Genomic DNA, 23,116 nt, shown 5'->3' with positions numbered 1-23,116 from the left:
ACAAATAAGTATGATATATGATTACACTATTACATATTTTTTATAATTTTCGGAATTTTTTTCTGAAAGCTAGTCACCCATAGGCACATAAGCTGGAGCTTCAGAAATTTCTTCAATAATCCTTATATTGTGACACCAGCTCATGATTTCAACTTTGAAGAATAAAGTTCTCATCATGAACTGGTGTCACAATATAAGGATTATTGAAGAAATTTCTGAAGCTCCAGCTTATGTGCCTATGGGTGACTAGCTTTCAGAAAAAAATTCCGAAAATTATAAAAAATATGTAATAGTGTAATCATATATCATACTTATTTGTATGGAGTTGTATTTCCCCGTTGTTGATGTTAAGGGATGGAACCGATGGAGACGATTTATGCAACCTGAGAGAATTGTTTGAATGTATTACTTAGGACTACAGACTGACTATTGATTTTTTTTATTAATGATTAATAATCCAATACAAAATATGTGTTTCGTTCTACTCAGGACTCATCAGCGGGGTATTACCAGCATTTCATTATTGATTTCAGTATTGTCAACTACTAATTTGTCATCTATTCTGTTGGCCTATAAGCTGAGTGATTAACAAATTCGACTAATAGTCACTATGTCCCAGTTTTAGTTTAGACAATAGACAATGTGAGTGTGAGTCATGTGTGAATCGAAGTTAAGTAAGCCAATTCGTACCCAGTAAATAGGATAACAAATCTCAAATGAGGTTATAAATTACATATTTAATTAGTGAAGAGATCAACCAATAAATGAGTGAAATAAACTTACCTAGTTTCCACAAATCGATTTAATATTACACGTGGATTAGTTTCAGGTATATACAGTGAACAACGCCATAAACGTAAAGAATTTGATGTACTTTTTGATTCAGTTGAAGTTGGTATTTTTTTGTAATGAATTTCAAAATTATCCAACGATTCATTAACACCCGAACTAATCGGCAGTAGATATGGAAAAAAAGGGATAGAAACCATAGGAAATGAAGAAATAAAGTGTTATTCAATACTGAAACACTTAATACCAACCAACTAGATGGTGATATTCATTTATGAACTTGATTAATCAAAGAATTATTTAGTGTGATCGTTATTTGAACTGGAAAAACCCAGATCCAGATACTTACCAACAATAAGTATCCTCGATAGGTTCATCAACAGGAAGTTAATGACAAAACGGGCAACATGAAATTGTGTCTAGAGGGTTCAAGAAAACTATTTTCATGGGAATTAATTTTAAGAGAAATAACTCTACAGATATCTTTAAAAAAGATCTCAAGACTATTGAGAAAAACACCCTATGATGCTGAACATTTTATCGTCTTCATCAGGTGAACTTTGATTTATGGGTGTTCCAGGGACGAGGTCAACTTAGAGTCACGTTAACGAGTAACTACAAGTTTACTTGCTATTATGAAATCGGCCATATCGGCTCAATAAACCAAGCCAATTCAAAACTTATCTCCAAGCAATACCTTTCACAACTTTCAAAACGGTAGGCAAGTCAACCGATAGTTCGATTTTTGAACACTTCGTAAATTATGGTCACGTTGCTCCATAATAATAATTTTTCAAAGTCATCTATACGGTTAAAGGAATTATCTCAATGATGATACAAACTTCGGCACTGCAGAGGATTTAGCAAACACTCGATTCAAGTTTAAACTCTGTGCATAAAAAAGTTATCTTTCATTCACTCTGAATCCTAACACTCATTTTCTATCTCATATACTCTTTCATTATTTTCTCTTCCCATTAGAACTCCAAAAATTGATTGAAATTAAGAAATATAAACTATTAGATGTCTGCTCAGTTGTGTGAATGTTATAAACTCGGAACAGGACCTAAAGGTCTGAATCTCGATTCTTAGTGTTGTAGATGAATCCTTCCTTCAACTAAACAGTTCGAGGCCAGGACTAAACAGTTGTCCAGTCCTTCCTAATTTTCAGTGGTTGTCTAATCAGGGTTATTCCTTCACGTAAAACCACACCGTCCAAAATTCTCTACATGCATTATGTTGACAGAATAGTTTTGAATATTGAATTCTTTGAAAGGCTCAAATCAGAATGCACAGGTCGATACATTTTTAACCAGTTGGTTCTAATAGGTGAATCGAGAAGTTGCTAGAAGGTTCCTATGTAAATTCTATATAAGCCCTAATATCAGAATACACAATGTTCGCCCTCAATTATTTTCTAGGGAATACTAGACAGTAAAAAAAATAGTACTTCCCAAACTACTTCTCAAACTTACTCAACATTGTAATACTTCATAACATCACGATTAATCGTGTTCCATCCTTTAGATTTTGATGAAGAACATTCACGTATAAGATCAGTTAATGAATTTTGTATCCATTGAGGCCAATCACCATTTGGTATTAGTGACTCTAAATCTTGTGCTAATGGAGTTAAACTAGTCAGGAGAGTTGAATGCTCTAATAAAGAGCAAGAGATCTAAGTCGTAGTAATGGTAATAAAAATAATAAAAACAAATGTAAGAGTTGTGGATTGAAATTGTACTACTCATGAGTAATAAGTTTTTTATTGTATAATTAGTCTTCTAGTATTTTGATTAGTTGTAAATTAATTATTCTCCTAACAGATCAATATGGGAGTTCACTTATTGACTGACACATTTTGTCTAACCGGCTATATTGAAGTGGTCATTTTTGTGCCTGTCTGTGTTGTGGACCGACAGTCATTGCTGAGTTTATCACTGAGTGAGTCATTACATATATATATATATATATATATATCCCGTGTATATATCCCGTGTCACTCAGCTTCACAGTGTAAGACGTTACCACTGAGCTATATTTGTACGACTACATATTGTTTACATTTTCTTGATAAGTAAGGATCTTAAGAAGCGAAGAATATTTCCTTACTTTAACGAATCTTCGATGAGTTATCTCGATGAAACTAACAACAATAACAGATTAAACTGTTAGGATCCTTTTATAATTACTCGGAAACAGTCTTCAGAAACAGGACAAACATTCTGAAAATACTTCGCTCAGTTAATGCTCCTTGGAAACTTACAAAAAAGTTCTGAAGAATGACATATGATGGTCTCACCGTCCTAACTAGAAAATCATCAAAATTAGCATGTTCTCCTGATACTTCTCGAATCCTAAGTTCGTATGTAATACCATAAAAACGATTGTCCTTTATATATAAACTCGCCTCCGAAATAAAGCTTGATTTATACTTCTCACATTTTATCATTTTGTTCGAACTTATGGAGTAAATTATTTCCGGAGACTGGAAATCGATCAGAAGGTCAGTATTTAAAGTAATGTCAAGTTGAATAAATTATGCTTATCTATCAGCGAACAATATATAAATCATATCAGGTTTGTCTAGTTCTGGTTCTGTCCAGATTCATTTCACTTATCCAATCAAGTTGCCATATTAGACTTAATAATGATACGCCAACTGAGCCTAATGCCCATATGTGGATTGGATGTACATCAATTATGGCTGACTAGTTTTCACTACTGAAAAACAAGACAGTAGAAAATGAATGAATAATACCATAGTATGCTCGTTGTCAGGTAGTCTATAGAAGATATCCTTAAAATCTAATCGAAGTTTGCAACTGATAAGGTTCAAGTGTGTTAGAAAAGCGACAAATATCTCACAGATGGCAACGAATTCTGGTTCCACTACTTTATCCACTTCAAAATGGCATCTACTTTCAAGGCATTTTGATGGTTTCCTTTTCATGTTCACCAATGTGAGGTCCGGTCACAAACAACAAAGACGTACAAACATGCATAGAAATAAACACTTTTTTACTCACTTGGAATAAGTTTGGTGCCAACGTAATCATTGCACTTAAACTTAATTGTGCAGCATGTTGATCAGCTAAATCTTTGGGATCTGGTCCACTAGTTGTTCGTCTTAGACGTCTTGGACTAAGACTTACACCTTGAGTAGATAAAGATGATGGCTTAATTAATCGATATAAGGATGGTGCAAAACAAACAGCTAAATTACTAGCACTCATCTGAAATACAAATTAACAATAATTGATTAGTGTAAGATATTTGTAGAGGTTTTGAAATTCTATAGTTTGCATAACTAGCTGACCCAGGTTAGATAACCAATAAAAAGCAGGAATCATTTGAAAGCTATTTCTTCCTAGTATTTGACTGCTCAATAGAGCGCACACATGGACCTAACAAGAAGTGAACTTTAACCACTTGATACCAACTCAGTGACTTCAAGACTGGACACTCAACTCGAAGCCTGGATTTCCTGGGTTCGATCCTTGGTAGGATTATAGATAAGTACTTCCTCTGAGGAGTCCAGTAACAGAATGAAACATCTATCCAGTGCTTCCTAGTTCCTACTGATTATCTAACTAAAATCAATTCATAGTTTAAAACTGTAAAAACGGACAGATAAGAATACACTAACAATCAGAAGTAAATATATTTCAACAATTGTCACTCACCTCAGTTACATCACTATGACGTGATAAATGATTGAGTAAATACAATAATTTCTGTAGAACAAGACGATTTTCATCTGGTAAACTAATTAATATCCAACGGAGTAAATCAATTTGTACTGAATTTGGAACACCTGATTTACAAATATGTATACAAAATAATGATAGTGTGTTACACACATATGTAAAGGAATGAAAGAAAAACAAATAGTAACAGTATAAAGACAAAACACAGAATAAAAATTTATTTCGAAAACGAGAAGAAAATGTCAGGAAAGTGATTATGCAATTCCCAAGATATTGGAAAAGATGGAAGGGGAATCAAGGACGAGTATTTCGTTCTAAGGATTTGTCAGCTGGGTGTACCTTAACCCTAGAGTGTCGGTATTCACATTGGCACTCTGACCTGGTGCCTTTCACTTCAAATTTCCCAATACGTCATCTACTAAGCTGCTGAGTCTAGATCACCATTAGCTTGTGCAATGGGCATGTTGAAGGAATTCGGATAGGATACACATATACTAAAAGAGACTGGCCAATATTCAGTCCTCAATGTCGACAACGGAATAGTTTAAACTTTTGCTAATGATGATATAATTTTCAAGATGATGTTTTTATAATAAACTGACTTGAAATACAAGGTCATTGGAGATAATTTTGGTTTACGATGATTCCTTGATAACGGGAACTCGTGAACCCATAGGGGGTCGGGCCCAGAAGCTTAGGATAACACATTAAATACTACATAATTAGACCACTAATAATCTAGATTTCCAACTGTTAAAGTAATGATGTACAAAAATATGTTAGCAATAACCTGATGTTCATTGTTGAACAGTTTGCAGGAGTTCTTCAAGTTTTTATTGGAATCTATTATTCATAGAGTACAACCACGTTGGAAATAAGACAAATATCATCTATGCCATTGAGTTATGATCAGGTTATGTTCCCGACTGATCAAAGTTTTAAATGTTGACCGCTGGTTGCCGAATCAATGTTTTAAAGAAGCTTTACTTGTCTCAAGACTTAAAGATTATCAATTCAATTGCTAATGTGTATATGTTTGTTCAAAGTCAAAGAGTCTGAGACGAAATACAGATGAATGAACTCGCGGAGTAAAGATAATTTTGAAACTCAAAATCTAAGTGAAACAAGTAAGTTAATCCATCATTGCCATTGTGACAGACTCTGAGTCATGTCTCCCAACGTCTCCAACTACTGGTTACGATCATGGTGAATGATATAACTGGATGAGAATGCAAAATTACATTCTTTCATTCATTGTGATTTATTTTCAACATTACTTCTGTTTGTAACTCCATATGATGATTATTCGGAGTAGTATTTGTTTTGTTTCCCAATATGATACTTTATTCGGTATAACACTGATTTATCTGTGTGACGTTTATTCAAGGTACGATATTCTTGTATTAAATTAATATGAACTATGCTCAAGATGATATGCAGAATGTGATTTGTTATAACTCTGGGCATCTTTCATATGTGTGGTTTCATCCTTATCAATAATCATAATAGGTGTATAAACAATGTATAAATGAGTGTATTTTCGACTAGTGTTGTTGTCGTGTTTTGAGGTTAATAAATCTTTACTTGTACCAGTCTTAGGGTTTTTACTTCGCATCGTGGGAATTGCCGTGGTCCCTCGTTTTACAAGTATAAGTAATAAACAATTCCAACATAACAATTAGCGACGACCAGATTACATTGTCTGGACTTACCGAAATAGCTCAGATCAACTGTCAGTGATTTCGTGGACAGATGCCACGTTTTGGTTTGGCCAACCTTAGCTTTCTTTAAACATATTCTTATTCCAGATAAAATTGCAAGTTGAGGTAGGTGATGCTAAGACATGTGTAATAAGTATCTCATGAATTATCGGTGAAAATTTCCTATATCATCAAATGATTCTCTATCTTTACCTGGTACTCTGAGTCCCGATACATGTGAGTGCTGTTTCAAAGACACATATGATTAAGTAATACCAACCCTCAAGGTCCTCTTTTTTCAAAAGTCGTGTTTCGCAGCCACAAGTTGGAAACGACGAACTTATGGACAGTATATTCTTCTTTGGGTTCGCATAGGTTCATCCCGCTCAAGCCACAGATTGACAAACGCCAGCCGAGTTTTCTAAATCCATAGTGAAAATTAGTCAGAAATCAACCTGCTAAGACTGGTGAGACTCCCAAAATCAGTTATGTGGTCGATACATTCATATACTTCACTCTCTATCATCAGTTTAGATATTGATATACCGCAGTCCTGAAGCAAAATTTCGCACTTAGAGGGTGGAGATTGCACCGCAAAGATGTTTATACTGTTAACGAGGCTGTCAGAAGACTATATATTGTGTTACCTTCTTTACCAATCAGAACTATGTCATCTGCTTATTCTATGGAGAAACAGCTGTTGAATCACTTCTAGTTTTCAATAACATTTTGCATAACTGATATCAATCTATGGCAATAATGGAACTAATCTCAGTCCCATACTACGACGAAACGGCCGTCCAGTGCTTCCAGGTTTTCAATGGTGGTTTGACACTGATCGGTTCATGATCTAAATTAAAACTCAACAATCTCCACAACCCTATACTGAAAAATCATATTCATATTATTGCTTTAAAAGTAAACAAAAATATAATTAACTTACATATATAAACATTGACAAGTACTGTAGCTAATTTACTGGTAAATAAACATTCTGGTAATTCACGAAAGAATTGTTTCAGTAAGTCTGCTATATCATATGGTTGCCAATCATCGAATTTCCTCCAGTCTTAAAATTGTATAAGAAATAATGAGGAAGAAATGTATCAGATATACAATCATGAGTTTCAATGAAATTGATGATCACTCTGAGACTTTAACCTAGTTCCCATTACTTTAAATTCTCAATCCAACGTCCACTAAGCTTCTGAGACTAGATAGTTGCTAACTTATCAACGGAGTATGTAGGTATTAAGGAGAGTTGACTATTTTTAATTCACGAATCTTAGAAACTTATTATTTCACTTTCAATATGGTTGGCCTATGCAGGTCATGATTCCGCATTAGAATTTCATGAACAATTCTCAAAGTTGTCAACTAGTGAAAATATGGTCATTGTTAGGATAGGAAGTTCGCAGTGGCTTGTTTACTTAATCGACTGACTGGTAGTCAGGAAGTACAGCGAATAGGTCGAATTTGGAATTCCAAACTATTATTTAGTGGTTAAGCGCCCCTAATAACGACCTTGGTGAGTTTTTGGGTTTACATTGTTTCTAGGGGTCTTATTCGTGGATGACTTAGTAGGCCGATCCTCCCATAATTTCAATGGTACATTGACTAGGATCAACCGAATACAATCTATAAATTAAATCAATGTCTACAAAACATCTTCTCAAAAGTAATAGGGATTTATTTGTTTCTATAGTATTGGGTCAACACTAATTACTAGACAACACGATATTGGTGATTACTCAGAGTGAATATTTCAGTTCTAAGAAGATTAGTCGCTATCCGAATAGCTCAATGGTAAAGTTCTGCACTAAGGGACTAAATGGTTCCGATTTGAACAACATGAGGAATACTGAATTTTTAAATATCCTGACTGGAGAAAATAAACAAAACAACCTAGGTCCAGGGTTTCCATTGATTGCTTAAAACTATCAAACATTGAATTTATACGACTGAGATTGAAGCCAAACACATACTGACGTTGATAGACAAAACATTATTTTCCAGACTAATCATATTTTAGTAAGCCAACCATTGAATTGTGTAAAACCCTACTTCTGTCCAAATTTCAAAAACCACATTAATAATCTTGATAGAATTTCTGCTTTCGACATCTATCGAATGACAGACTAATCACATTAACAATATGGAAGTATCTACTTAAAAGAATTAAGTAGTTAAGATGAATATTCAAAAGAGGACAAACTTACTTATATCACGTTCAATCTCTTCTCTCAATGCTAATATTCTTGATTTACCGCCTGGACGTCGAAACAGTCCATGAGCTGTAGTACCATTTAATTCTAAATGATCCATCATATGCACAATAGCTGGTGGAAGAGGATAACCTAAACGACGTTGCCAACTTGATAATGATTGACCAAACACTGGCCCAGTATAGGATATACGACGAATAGGTAATTGAGGTATACGTTCACAACCTGGCGATTGTGTCTGATGGTGATGAGAAAGACTGTTTGGTTCAGTTGAATTTAGATTATTCACAGACATTTCATTATTTGTACTAGAAAATGGTTTCTTATCGGATAGTGGAGATGTACTTAATGAGTTAGATATCAAATTTGAATCACCAGAAGTTAAAAGCGCTCTATATTTCATAAAACGCCTGAAAGATGTAAAATATGCTTCGATTAGTAAACTAAACACAGTTATAAGAGGTTAAACAATCGACTGCAAATGGTCAGTCTGTAATCGGCATATGTGCATACTGTGCGTATTGCCTCGATACAGACTAAAATCACAAGCATTTAAACTTCACCCCATTGCACAAGCAAGTGGCTATCAGGACTCAGTGGTCGAGTGGATAACGCGATGGCGTTTGAAGCGAAAGGTACTGGGTTCGAGTCCCAGAGTGAACATCAACTCTGAGATGCAGGTGCATCCAGCTGACGAGTCCCAAATAGGACGAGACGCGCGTCGTGGATTCCACTGCTAGCCACTATCCATCTTTGCTTACCATAAGCATTTAATGCTGGTTTCAATCACCTTATTCTGAATATCAATTTAACAATAGCTATAGACAAGGGGGTAAAAGTACTTCGTCTAATCAGCTTTCAGTAGAGTTCTACAAAAACGATGGATTATGTGTTATATACTGACTAGATAGTTACTGATTTGTTTACTAAATGTAACATGTTTCCAAAAACCTTCTACAATATAAAGGCCACATATTTATCTATAAATATCCTTATTTTATGTAACGAAAGTAGCCTTGGAAGTATAGCTTATTTTCAAACTTCTCGCATTTTGTCTTCCATCTCGGGCTTAATTGTAAGAGATTTCTATGAGAAAGACTAGAAAGTAGTTAGAAAGTCAGTGTCAAGCAGTTTAGTATCTGACATATTACTGGCATCTAACATTACTCAGTACCGTAATAGATAACAGCTGCATCCCAAATTAGTAAGCATCAGGTTCAAATTTCGATAGAAAAATTAGTGTAAAAGTGTATGCCGATAAAAAAAAGGACTAAACCCGAATCTAAGTGTTACGTTAGCTTGACCAGAAATCCGTCTAATAATAAGTGAAGGTGACTGCTCTTCTCACTTTCACTCTTTTCACTTGAGTAGCAGATCGGGCTTTTGTATAGGATGATTGGGGATCAGTACTGATTCACGAATATCGCATTTCAAAATATTTAGATTCTACAATCCTAGAATATCACTTGTAAACGACATTCCAGGATCAAATACATCAACAAAGATTGATTAGTATCATCGTTGAATGTCAACAACAGTAAATATACAAACCATTTACAATAATTAATATACATTTATAATAAATCAGTCAATAATAAAATCATAATGAACATCGAGTCTGGTACAAATATGCATTATCCCAAGTTTCCATACCCCATGGACGTGAAATTACCAAGATGAATAGCAAAGGTGATTGGAGTAATGTAACAACGATGATAATGATAAAAAACTAAACATTGTTACGAAAAGGTAAAGAGAAAAGATATCTAAAAGGGAATATTGGAATAGGAATACATGCAATGAATACATTGATACCAATATAAACATCTATGAGTCATATCGTAAATCATTTCCAACGACTGATCGTGATTACCATGCCGACTCCAAGCAAGTAGTTTCCATCTACTTAAATGGCTCAGACCAACAGTTAGTGAATTTAGATGCTGATACCACGTTTTGCTTTCGCTACTACTAGCTTCCTTCTCACTTAATCCCATAACATCTAACAGTGCCCATTGAAATGCTCAACTTTTAGACATACGTAACACCGTATCTCAATCGTATCAGTGGATGCAGATTTATAATCTCATCAACCATTTTCTTTATCTTGACTTAGCACCTTTCGTCTAACCTAAACATTATTCAACTAACAATGAACTGAAAAAAACGACTATTTTTAAACAAAGTTATATCATCAACTTACCAACTAAATGGAGATCGATTTATGGAACAATGTTTATCAGCTATACTGGCTAATTGTATAAGAGCTAATTTTCGTAATATTGTTATTTGTCCAACTGATAACGACCAAAATGTTACATAATCATCTTTTTTCAAATTCTGCAATACATTTTTTGTATCTAATAAATTACTACTTGAATTCAATGGATTCATTCTACTAGATATTACTGATGGCTGTTGTTCACCATTTAACTGATTATAACTAATTGATGTATTATCATTATTATTATTATCACAGTCATTAACTGGAAGATTCTTAGTAGATTTATTATTCCTAGTAGTTCTTATAGATTTGGTTGGTGTAGCTTGTAAAGAACTTGTAGATAAATGAATTGTATGCTCATCTTTATTAATATGCTGATCACTTCGTCCAACAGACGATTGTGTATGTGTTAAAATTATTTTTTTATGTGATGATGATCTTGTCCGACTTGACCAACGGAATGGATGTTTTCTAAATGATGTATATTTTCCGGTTTTTGTGCCAGTAGCAGGAGGTGTTTCATCTGTTAGCTGCTGTTGTTGTGTAGTTGATTGAATGTCAGCTTCAGTTTTACTGTTTTCTTCTTCTTCTTCTTCAACTTGAACACTGTTGAGAAAAAAATTATTTTGAAAGTGATAAACTTTTAAATGAGACTTTCTTAACTACTGATTAGTAGTATTAAAATATTACTCTCAAAACTGTTTCCTCCAATAACTCATCTTTACTGATTTGAATTTTCCTATTGTTAGTGTTAAGATTGTGATTGATCAGCCTTTTTTGGCATAATTGTATCTTGTTCTAGATTGCTTCTATATTATCATCAATCCACAAGCACTTTCAAACATAATTGGACAGAAGCTAGCAGTAGAATTCTGGAGGTGTACCAAGTAGGACGAAACATAACCTAGATTCCGCTACTATGCAATGTCTAACTGTGCTTGGAAATGATGTCATCGGTGACCAAGCTTTTGTAATCTCGTAAATAATCTTTAGAAAAGAGAATTTTCGAGCTGATAAAAAGCAAATAATATGGATTCTTCCAGGCCAGATATAAATACCATCCAGTTTATTCTTTTAAAATAATAAATAACTTCATTTCATACTAAACATTTATGTCGTAAAAGCGGAAATTGAAATACATTCATCGATCATTGATTTGTACCCAATGTCATGTTTGTCTAGTCTTTTAGTGGTAATCAAATTCGACCACTAAAGATGCTAAGTAGTTGGAGGTAGTCGGTAAGAAACTCTGAATCTGAATTTTGTGTTATTTAATACATATCAACAGGACGTTACTGCAATCTTTTGACAGTGGATGTTTTCTAGCGGTATTCAAGCCTGTATGCCCGAGGTTCTCTGTTTGAGACCTTACTAGTAAACTGTTTGGGTAGTACTTCGAACCATTGTGCTTGATCTCAGTAGTTTGAGCTCAGATGATGTATATCGAGTAATCAAACAGTTAGGGACAGGATTGAAGAACAATTCACATCTACTACCTAATATAACATAATGCGTACGATGTCGAGACGCTTAGATTAACGGGCGTACTGCAGCTTGATTGATAAAACTCAGTCAGCACTAACTCTATACAAACAGTGATCAGTCAATGTAAATATCTCTTTCCTGTAGAAGGTCAGTAGTATCTTAGTTATTTGGACCATTTATGTGCGAATTAATTTTGCAATTCATCCAATCACTCATTAATTTACTCTTCTTCCAACCTGTGGTCTTGAGTGCTGTTAGAGGTATGAGGGCAGTTATCATTTCCCGGTTGCCCACACTGTGGAAGGGTTCTTCTAGAGGTACCTGAAAAGGAAATCGGATTAGAAGTGGTCTTAATGACCTGAGAGCGTGACCGCAGTGCCCAAAAGACAACTGCTTGAGGTCGGTCACACACGACCTTTTTGTGGGTAGTTTTTGTGTTAGCTCCGTTCTTCAAAGGACCTTACCACCGGAGACGGAAATCCGTGGGATAAGGTGAGGTGTGCATTTTTAGGGTCGACCTTTTCCAACCCCACCCCTAATTGTGGGAAGGCAGCATCGCTGTCAAGCTGGTTGTCTGAAGGAAACACCTTACTGCTGTCACACCTCTGTACAGTCAGCAGTACGACTTCGCTTTTGAACCTTGGGTTTGCTGCTTTTAGTCTCACCGCTCTTCAACCGACCTGCCTGGCATTGTAGGACCTTGAGGAACGATTGTTCCAACCAGTATAGCTCGATTAGTTCATCACGATAGACAAGCTCGACCACCACGTCAAGGTAGCAGCAACGGTCCTACGTTGTAGCTGACTGACTGACTTCTTCCAACCTCCATACCTTATACGTTTAGTCTACTATAGTCATGAATATCTGAAATATAATATTTTATAACGACTATTATTTCAACTTATATGTTTACGAACCGTTAACAGTCTCCATTGCAAATGTGTTCCAGTTGTTTAATAACACTAAGTGTACAAGATAAATGCTCAGTGTACAATTGAAAGTAATACCTCTTTAAATCAGTTACCCCTGGCGATTCCTACCTCTTTCTATACCGACTCACTTTAAACAATGATGGGGTCTCAAGAAACAAGTACTGTTAAATAGTTGTTACCACATGCTAATCCAACCACCAGTTATTAGTTATTATTGAGGAATTGTTGTTTATATTACTGACATAGTCAATGTTCATCCACTTTTCTTGCACCTCATTGGTTAAATTAATTACTGACAAGCTGGCTATGGTGGTCTAGCTTAAATCGATTCATTAAATCAACTATTATATGCACTTATTGGTTGAAAAGTAGTTTGCTTGGACAGTCAATTTGAACCTGTCATTTTTTACGGTTGACTGCTTATGGAATAACTGTTGTTATTGTTTCATCACCTTGAATGTAAGCTTAAATTTAGCTGATTATCACTTATTGTAGAATCATGTATATTATTGATACCTACTTATATATAAATATTATCGAGTAACCAAGACAGTCTTCTGACTGAAGCAAACCTCGGATGAATTCAAGCATTATTCTAGTGAATCTGACACTTATTACACATGTTTGTTTGTGATGTGTTGTAGTCATATAATTGATGCATATAGTCGTGTAATCTTTACAAGTCGAAAAGACAACACAATATTAGAGGGAACTGAACGGACCAATAGGCATCAAGACTTTCCATTAATATCATCGGTTAAACAGGTCATTAGTCTTATCATAAAACATGGTAATCATAAGCGAGTTCTATCATCGAATGCTCGTAATTGATATGAACATATAAAAAAGGTTAGAATGATTACAGATCAGCTTACTTTGGAGCTGAACGTCTAGGTCCGACTGTTGAACAATCTATTTTCAAAGTACCAAATGGTGATTTATTATTAACAGTTGGTTGTTTCTGTTTAGTATTAAATTCCATTTGTATTAAATCATTAATTTGTTTATTTAAATTCCATATATTATCATGTAAAATATTTAATTGTTTATTTGATAAATTCACATTGGTTATGTGATCAGCCGATCGTGAAATTGATTCAGGATCACTTGATCCTAAAGGAGTATGTATGCGATTGATAGTACGCTGTCGATTAGTCGATAATGGCGGAGTAACTGAGTCTATAAGAGTAAATGAAAAAGGGTAGTGTATAAAAGATTGATACATAAATATGAAGGTGTTTTTAAAGATTATGGACTACTAAAGTTTACATCATGGACTGACTTTAGATAGATAGCCATTGACAACCAGGAAACACTAGATAGCTGGTTCTTCTCATTATGAAACTGCTAAGTGATGATGAATATCCACATCATCGGGGATCAAACTCAGAATTTTCAGGTTTCATCAGTAAGCGCCTAACGTTCAGACCACTGAATAAGTATCTAATGGTTAATATTTCAAAATTCAGTCAATTCTCAATATCACACAATCATCTTTCTGTAGCAGTGGTGGGTAACTGCTTACTTCCGATGTGGTTGAAATCTCCACCAGTCATAGCTTCTCACAAGAGCTCCGGTAATGAGCTCTTGGAATCAGACACAAGAGCTCTAAGGTTAATCTGTTGTGTAAACTAATAAAAATCAAGTTTCAAAAACCTGTTATACTAATAAAGGGTTTTTGCTTCATAATAGAAATATTTATGAAACAATCACTAACTTAATATAAAAGAAGATATGAAAAGTCATTCCTCCACACACATACAAACACAAGCACAAATAAACAGAGTCAACCACCAATAAATATGATGAGACTATAATTTATGGACTGCTTTTAAGGAACGCTAAAAAGACTTTGAGAATGACCATCTGCTAACTAGGACTAAATGAGGGTTATAAACCAGTGTAAGAAATTAGAATTATGATTTAAGGTTAATGCTTGGGGTTAGGAATTGGATTTAGGGTATTCATCACGTACTGACATAAGCCGAAATGACAAAACTCTATTTAGTCAAACGTATGAGTGAATTTCGCGCCAAAATCCAAGACCCGTAGTCTTATATCTGATTGGCTCGTCCTTAAATTATAGTCTTACCATAAATATCAATTACCATCAGTACTTCTCGATCTCTCACTCACCATTTCTATGTAATGCTGTTCTATATTCATCGATACTTGTTACATCCAATAACAGGCGTTCTAAAATTGGGTCTAATTCTGGATGCGGACTTACACAAGACGGAGATGATGATGAAGATAGTAATAGCATTTCATGAGGATGTGTTATTGGTATTGAGTATTGGTCATCCGGATTATCTATTGTATGCAACAATTGTGGATTATGCATAGAATTCACTCTTGGTGAACGTGTCATTGTCACCGAAGAGGATGATGACGCTTTCAAATTGATCGATCTACTCTGAGGACGAAAATACACAATTTGTTGTTGTTGAGAAGATTCATTATAACCTGGAATACCTTGTGTTGATATAGTTGATGAAAGACTCGGTGATGGTGCTGATCGTGTTGTATTCCCAGATGGTGATAATGTTGTATACGGTTGGACAGATAAATAAAGTGGTCTGTAATCTGGAAGATTTTGTTGCTCGTCTTGACGTTGTTGTTGTTGTTGTATACCACTACTACTATTATCGTTACCACTCAATAAATATTGTCTATGCTGCCCATTTTGGGCATAGTTCATTAGGTGGTAATTCGAGTGTGAATAATTGGGATAACGACCCATAAAACTCCCAGTACGTAAATTAATTCGACCAAATTCTCCAAAATCAGCGCAATCATCACCACCAGTTAATGATAAATTCAATTCATTCCGTTCATTTTTAGGCAATACTTGGGATACACTATTTATATTGACAGGATTAGTAGTAGTAGTAGTAACCATCGTTGTTGTATTATTCAAAATTAAAATATTTTTCTTATTATCATTTACAATACTTAATGGTAGTCGTGTTGGATTTATTGTCGTTGTAACTGCTGTCTCTGATGTGTTAGTTCCATGAGATGTTTTCGATATACAACATTTAGGATATGTGACAGCAGTAATGTCTGTCGTTTTACATGGGGGTGGTGGAGGACCTAAACGTGTAGACCACTTTGTACATCCAGGTGGTGATGAAGATAACTTACTATCATTTTTCGAAATAGTGTTAAATTCTTGATACAATCGCTTCGTATTTCCATTGATTTCATCAATTAGTTTTATAGATTTATCATTATTATCAGAAGGAAGAGAACTACGACGCATTACTGACTCATTAACATTAATTGTTTTAACCGAAGGTAAAACGTCAGTATGGGTAGTAGTGGTAGTTATTATATCTGATGGTTTATTTGAATGTCCACTATTCGAACGTTTCAATCGTGATAGTGTCGATTTCAAATGTAAACTTGCAGTACGAATAAATGATGTGGCTAGATCACTAGAGGTCATTTGTTGAGGAAATGTTGATTTTTCCATGGAACTATGAAAATTTTCAGGTGAAGTGGTAGTTTTTGTTTTTTCTGAATAGGGATGATTTAATGCAATTGTATATTTTTGCTGATATAATTCTGATGGAATCATCGTTACTGTTGTTGAGGGTGGTGGCTCAGTACTAGTAGTCAACGATGAATGAGAAATTGGTTGACTACGTTTTAATTGATGTTGTTTCAATTGTCTCGGTGTTGTACGTCTTGAATCGATCAATTTCAGTTTATCTGAAGTATTCTGTGCATATAAAAGACAATGGAATAATGACATTAATGATAGACCAAAAAATGAGTTGAACAATTAATTATTAAAAATGGCTGGGGTTATACAGAACGTTTTCAATGTTTAATAAGTATGCTATATCCAATAATTTCTCACATTTTACCATACATTTAGTAAGTGAGTGATGTATGCTGAAGTTTGCATAAAGGAATTTGTGAAGATTGTAGAATTTCCATAGTTTAAATCATGAACTGATCTTAATCAGACCATCATTGAGAATCTGAAAGCACTAGATGGCACTAGTATGAGACTGGCTGACGGTGTGCATCCACTACCCTGTATCTAGGACTCGAACTCAGGACCTTTGGTTTCGTACATGAACGTACAACCAATAGATCCGATTGCGTATATGTATAACTGCAATTAATTCACGATATTACGCAACTGTGATACATTGACTGCATTGGATAACTGTCTTACAGCCAACATGTTTGAACTCCACTGGTTGAAGCGTGACATTATAACTTCAGGAATTGTATCTTGAAGCTAGTCTCTAATGTCCAGATGATTAATATTAGTATAGAAAGACTTTGTGGACATTATAGAATTTTCATAATTTGAATCATAAACTGATATACTGTAGTTTAATTATTACCAAAGATTTCATTCGAAGCGTATAAAGCTATCTTTAACTGTCTGTTATGAACATGTCAATGTAGCGCACATAGCTCAATATCAAAAACACAAATATAGTGTACATTAGGACTTGAAATGATATCTTCAATGGAAGTTTAATTCTAATATCCATCGCTTATGCACTGAATCAGCAAAAGATGCTTGACACAGTAAGCTTATTCAACACTATTCACGTTACAGATAACCTAAGCCACAAAAATTCTAAATTCCAATATTAACTTCAGACCAGATAACTATTGTTACTGATATTATCGACAAACGGTTTAACTGAAGTAGTGCGTTATCATCTGAAGATATAACGGGATAAATATTTTTAAAAAAAGAACTTCAGAGTCTCTACGTGCAGCTTCCCTATTAGACAAATGGCAAAAGTCACTGCATGCGGATTGGATGACTATAATGATGGTTTCGTTTTTACCAAAAACTATAAATACGTGAGAGTTTTGTACCATATTTGACACTGTTTGGAATAGCATTCTTTCTCACTCGTCTTCTCTCTTCTTATTTGCGACTTGGGAAGGTTCTAGCATTAGAGTGCTCAAGTTGTACGCGGTATATCAAAGAACCTAAGTTCTAGATATAACAATACTAATTTTTTAAAATCTGGACAACCTTAGTTTGACTAACTGTTTAATAGAGTAGCAGTTTATTTCGTTTGACGAGTAGATAAAAAAAACTGGGACAGAGGTTTACGAGGGGTTTCTTTTTTATCTTACTATATTTAACGCTAGGAACATCAAATGATAATTGTCTTCTGAAATCCTGGGTGGATTGTGCTGATATAGTTATACAGTCACGAGATTTAGTATAGTTGATCCATAGCTAACAATGAAATCCAGGATATACATTTGATTTTACTTGGAATTTGTTAGCTGGATGTACTCTCGTTTTTGTGGATAAAATGTTGGACGTTGGACGTAAATGATATTAGGTTCTATTTTAAATGGAAACATCAACACTGAGATCCAGATACATCCAGCTAATGAATCACGAGTAGGATAGAATACGCATTCTGAATTTCGCTCCTAATAACTAACCAACTTTATTGAAAAATGGAAGAGAACAGATAGGGTACAATTAAATAAGAACCAATGTCATAAATATCATCATCCACTTTCAAACATGATAAATATTCCCAACTTGGAAAATGATTCGACCATTTTTACCTGTTTAACATTAACATTAAGTGAATTAGACTTGTCTTTTACATAACCTGAAGTAAATCGTTGTGGGTGCTGCTGAAGATGCAGAGGCGGCTGATTTGTCACTTGATATATTTGTTGTTGCTGGTGATGATGATGTTGTACTTTCCCTGTTGTAGTCGTTGTTGCTGATGATGATAATTCACCAACTGGATTTTTATGATCCTTGTTATTAGACATAATAGTTATCTCTTGCCTATTAACTAATGGTGAACTGGATGGATTGATTTCTATGGATGTAATTTGATCATTGGAATGACTATTCGTTGTTGTTCGATCGATTTTCTCTGAATGATACCATGTTGGACGATTGCTAAGTGTTAAGATGGAAAAAATCAGTAGGAGAGAATAAAAAGTAAGACATGACGATCATATATTTGATAATAAAATAGTCATACATATGTGAAGTTTGTTTTACACTCACTTTCAATACTTGGATATTTTTATATAAATTATACTACTTGATTGTACTCAGTAGTTTGAGTTATTTGCAACCATTTTACGTTCCATCGGGTATGACATGATTACCAAGAATAGCCTGTTATAGACGAAGGTACTTTTATTTCAATTGTCTAGTTTATTACGATATTTGTATCAATAATTCTTGTTTCTTCCCTTGCTTCATTTTGTTTTTAAAGTATGGTCAGAGTAGTTTTTCCTATCTTAGACGATTTCCCTCAAATCCCGAAACATAAAGTTTCGTGTGTTTGCGTTATTCCTTAACAATCTCTCTTGTTATAGTGATATTCTGTTTTTTAGTTACAGATGGTACTTAATGTAACTTTATTTTTGTATCCAAGCACTTTAAGGTTAAGATTACTATTTGATCGTGCTTCTGACAGTGGGGCTGATCCCTGGTCACCTGATGCTTCAAAGCTTGTACACACTTAATGTTGATATTTATTGTTTTGAATGACTGTATCATATTGCAAATAAACAATGTCTCATGGTTCTGGAATTTTATGCGCAACTTATTCGCTTGATCAAAATCCTCAAAATATATATTTAACTATCATTGATTACACTTGAAGTGGTTGTTCGTAGTAATCAAATTTAGCTGAGAGCGATGATTGAGTGTTTAAAGCGTCCAAATTTCAGTCATTAAGTCTCAGGTTCATAGTTTACTCCACTTATTTTGATTTGTGCTATTCAGTAGTTCCACCAGCCCTCATACCTGAAATATGAGCCAAAGCTTAAAAAACCAAATCTGTACAATGAAATAAAATATGTCAGGATCATCAATAATCGTCAGTTAATACAAATTCAAAGTTGGAGTCAAATTTGCTGAAGAAACGTACAAATAAAGAGTGAACAGCTAATGAATCTGGCTACAATACAAGCAAAAACAAATACAGATTTTCACGGCTTTGTTAACTCTTCAACTGTATGTATGGAACAGGTAATCTAGGAAGTGTTAACTAGAAAGAATACAATAATACAACCAAATCCGTCAGTAGTGTATGAATCAAAATGAATCCCGCAATTTGATACATTAACAAGTATGTTGGGGAAAATTTCCTGCTCAATTAGATGTAACTGATGATACTGATCTTTCTGAGCTAGATAAATTAATTGTGGAAACTCATGTAATAAGGGTTAACGATCTTGTTCAGACCGACAATGTAAGCTCTACAAGTAAACTATTCATCTCAAAGAACTCAACAATACTAAAATTAACAATTATCCCCCAGTTACTGAATCATTCACTCGGTACAGTCTAAGTAAGATAGGAGTTAGCTTAAGTTCCCTTACCTCATTAGTACAACTACATGAAATTAAAAATGTGAGTAACGAAGGAGATGAAATCAATTTCAATTGCCCTAGTAATAAGAATGGAAAAGTATACATGAAGGAAGGCTTAAGCTCAAGACCCAAAGTAAAAGTAAAGAGTAATTGCATCGGGATCGTCGTGATCAGTCTATGATAAATGGCATTATTCATTTCTTTCTTACTTTCAGTAGTAATCCATTCAAAAACATTTCGATTAGAAACTTAGACTTAATGAAATTCTTGAAAAGTTAAAGATTAACTTGACACTTTACATAATTTTATATAATACAAAGCAAAATAAATACTCAGCATACTTTGATAATGAGTCAGTTGTAAAATAATTTTCAAAGGTAACCTTTTGAAAGAAATCAGTTACTCCTTTTGTTGTTGCTGTGGTGGTGGTGGTGGTGGTGGTGGTTGTTAACATCTTATAATGATATTAGTAAGTATTAGTAACAAAAATCTTGTATCCGATTAAGATTTTTTTTAAAATTTTAAGTCAAAGGGGCCAATAATTGACAGCATGTAAAAAAGAAAAACAACCGGAAAATATATCAATTCAAAATATTGAAAAGAACATATAACCTGAGTTAAAAAGAAGGATGTTTGTTTTTTAATATGACTGTCACAATGATGGTAGATAGATAGTGAAATAGATTTTACAGTTGGTGAATCAATTGATGGTTTGAATAATTTTTTCTGGTTAGCGTTTTTTTAGCAAGTCTATATACGCGTGGCCATATGAGAGCATCTCGAGAGGGAGAACGGACTCTCTCCACTCTCGGCCGTACCAAGGCATTTGGGGGTTGGAAGAGTTATCACTGCATAAATGATTAAGTTTTACGTTCAATGTAAAATAACAATAATAAACGACTATACCTTTTTTAAAACTATAAATTCTATTAGGGTACAAGTTTGAAGAGTGCAGAAGTGGAAGGTGTAAATAATTGTTCAATAATGAGTAAGAGGGAGAGGGTGTAAATAAGAAGTTTAAACCACAGTTGTTACTTGAAAGTCCTGATGATAATCACACTAATTAATGGTTTTTAATAAAAAGAATGGTATAAAGTAATATTATTTTCAGCTAATTTATCAATGGAAGTAACGGTCTGACTAGTTAACTATAGAATTATCAATCCCTACACATATATGTACACATATTGGCATCCACGGTTTCATTACGGACCTAGTCGCTAAGAGGTCAGGTTGTCTTATTTTTATTATAACGTATCAGTTCTTTCTTTAATGGATAACTTCAGAGATATTTTCCTAAATCCTGTTTTCGAAATAGCATGCAGTGCTATCTGATTAGTTGTTGTGTCCTTTTGTCTGCCAACTTTGTTGTGTATCCCAAGGTCTTTGAATGGTACCATACAAAAAAGATTTTCATTTTCAAGCTTGACTTCTGTACGGAATTTAAAGTTACTCTACAAGTCCCATCTTCTCGATAACCATATGGATTATTAAAGTTGAATTGTTGTTGTGTGACAAACTTTCAGTTTGTTCAAGTTTCTATTCATTACATTATTTTAGAGAAAACCTTATTCGCTCATGAATGGAATTTACCGTGGACCAACGGGAAGTCTCTATAACTTAATCGTTTTTACTAAGATATGATATGAACTCAGAACCTCATAGGTCTCAAATATATCGCTTAGCCTTTAGACCACTAAGTCACCACTCAATAACTAACATGTCTAACTTCAATATAATTGTATAATTATACCTTGTACTGTAGTTATTAACTGAGACCACTTCTCTACAAAAACTTTAGATGATATACTACAGACTAAATCATTTGAATCAGAGTGAAATCTTAAAATGTTTTCGTTGTGTACCCATTTGGGCATGTGTGTATGTGTTAAAACGTACTTTTCCTAACAAATAATCTTAAAACTATCAAAGAAATAAAAAAAGACAGGAAAAACTGTGGAAAAGTGAAGGATAGGATTGTTATATTCTTGGGAACTGAAAGGTATATATATATATATACATATATTGACGGGAGTCTATTTATAAGACTAAGTTGGCGCCTCACTAAATGTTATTTTCTCTATATTGTAAAACAGTTTTACGTGGTAGGTAAGTCTGTATTCATTTTAAATAGATTGAATAAATAGATAAATACATTGGCTGAACTATGAACTGTCCTACATTCTATGCATAGATACGTATACACACGTGACTATAAATCTATTTATTAAACAGTCGAATTGTATAGTTTTGATAAAGTCACATTATTAATCTGAACAACACAGATGGTACTACTACTACTACTACTATTACTACTACTACTACTACTACTATTACTACTACTACTACCACTACTACTACTACTATTACTACTACTACCACTACTACTACTACTGATAATGATAATAATGGTTATTATTTATTATTGTTATTATTATTATTATTCGATCTTATAATTAGATTTAATGAATAAAATTAGTTAAATGTGTAGTGACTAAACCATTTTTTGTGTAACGATGAATCACGCAAAAAATGGGTAAGTTTAATAATCAGTAGACAGGAAACAACTTTTAAAGAACTGATAGAAATGTTAATCATTTTGAAGATTATAGACTTAAATCACCATAAGAAGGGAGTGTATAACTCATTGAAAATCAACAACAGGAAATTTTACATTTTCACATCATTTAGGAAATGT

General features: G+C 34.0%; 1 protein-coding gene and 1 non-coding gene across 2 annotated transcripts in view; one reads left to right on the top strand and one right to left on the bottom strand.

Annotated features, from left to right (window-relative positions):
* Smp_138150 (rho-type gtpase activating protein, putative) overlaps window positions 1-23,116 on the bottom strand; it is a gene marked incomplete at its 5' end in the record, with an annotated part of 47,326 nt that overhangs the window by 2,854 nt on the left and 21,356 nt on the right. Inside the window, 11 exons of the mRNA XM_018791263.1 lie at window positions 784-948; window positions 2,265-2,467; window positions 3,819-4,025; window positions 4,476-4,606; window positions 7,143-7,268; window positions 8,419-8,834; window positions 10,628-11,254; window positions 13,941-14,244; window positions 15,202-15,915; window positions 16,021-16,792; window positions 18,640-18,988. Of these exons, the coding sequence (XP_018645543.1) occupies window positions 784-948; window positions 2,265-2,467; window positions 3,819-4,025; window positions 4,476-4,606; window positions 7,143-7,268; window positions 8,419-8,834; window positions 10,628-11,254; window positions 13,941-14,244; window positions 15,202-15,915; window positions 16,021-16,792; window positions 18,640-18,988 (4,014 nt within the window). The remainder of the gene's footprint in view (window positions 1-783; window positions 949-2,264; window positions 2,468-3,818; window positions 4,026-4,475; window positions 4,607-7,142; window positions 7,269-8,418; window positions 8,835-10,627; window positions 11,255-13,940; window positions 14,245-15,201; window positions 15,916-16,020; window positions 16,793-18,639; window positions 18,989-23,116) is intronic.
* Smp_tRNA_01799_Pseudo_TTG.1.1 lies at window positions 9,019-9,085 on the top strand. Its single transcript has one exon. It is a non-coding gene (tRNA).

The sequence above is a fragment of the Schistosoma mansoni genome (assembly GCF_000237925.1).
Source record: "Schistosoma mansoni, WGS project CABG00000000 data, chromosome 3 unplaced supercontig 0124, strain Puerto Rico, whole genome shotgun sequence".
NCBI classification, from domain to species: domain Eukaryota; kingdom Metazoa; phylum Platyhelminthes; class Trematoda; order Strigeidida; family Schistosomatidae; genus Schistosoma; species Schistosoma mansoni.
This window is presented reverse-complemented; position numbering and strand designations above follow the sequence as displayed.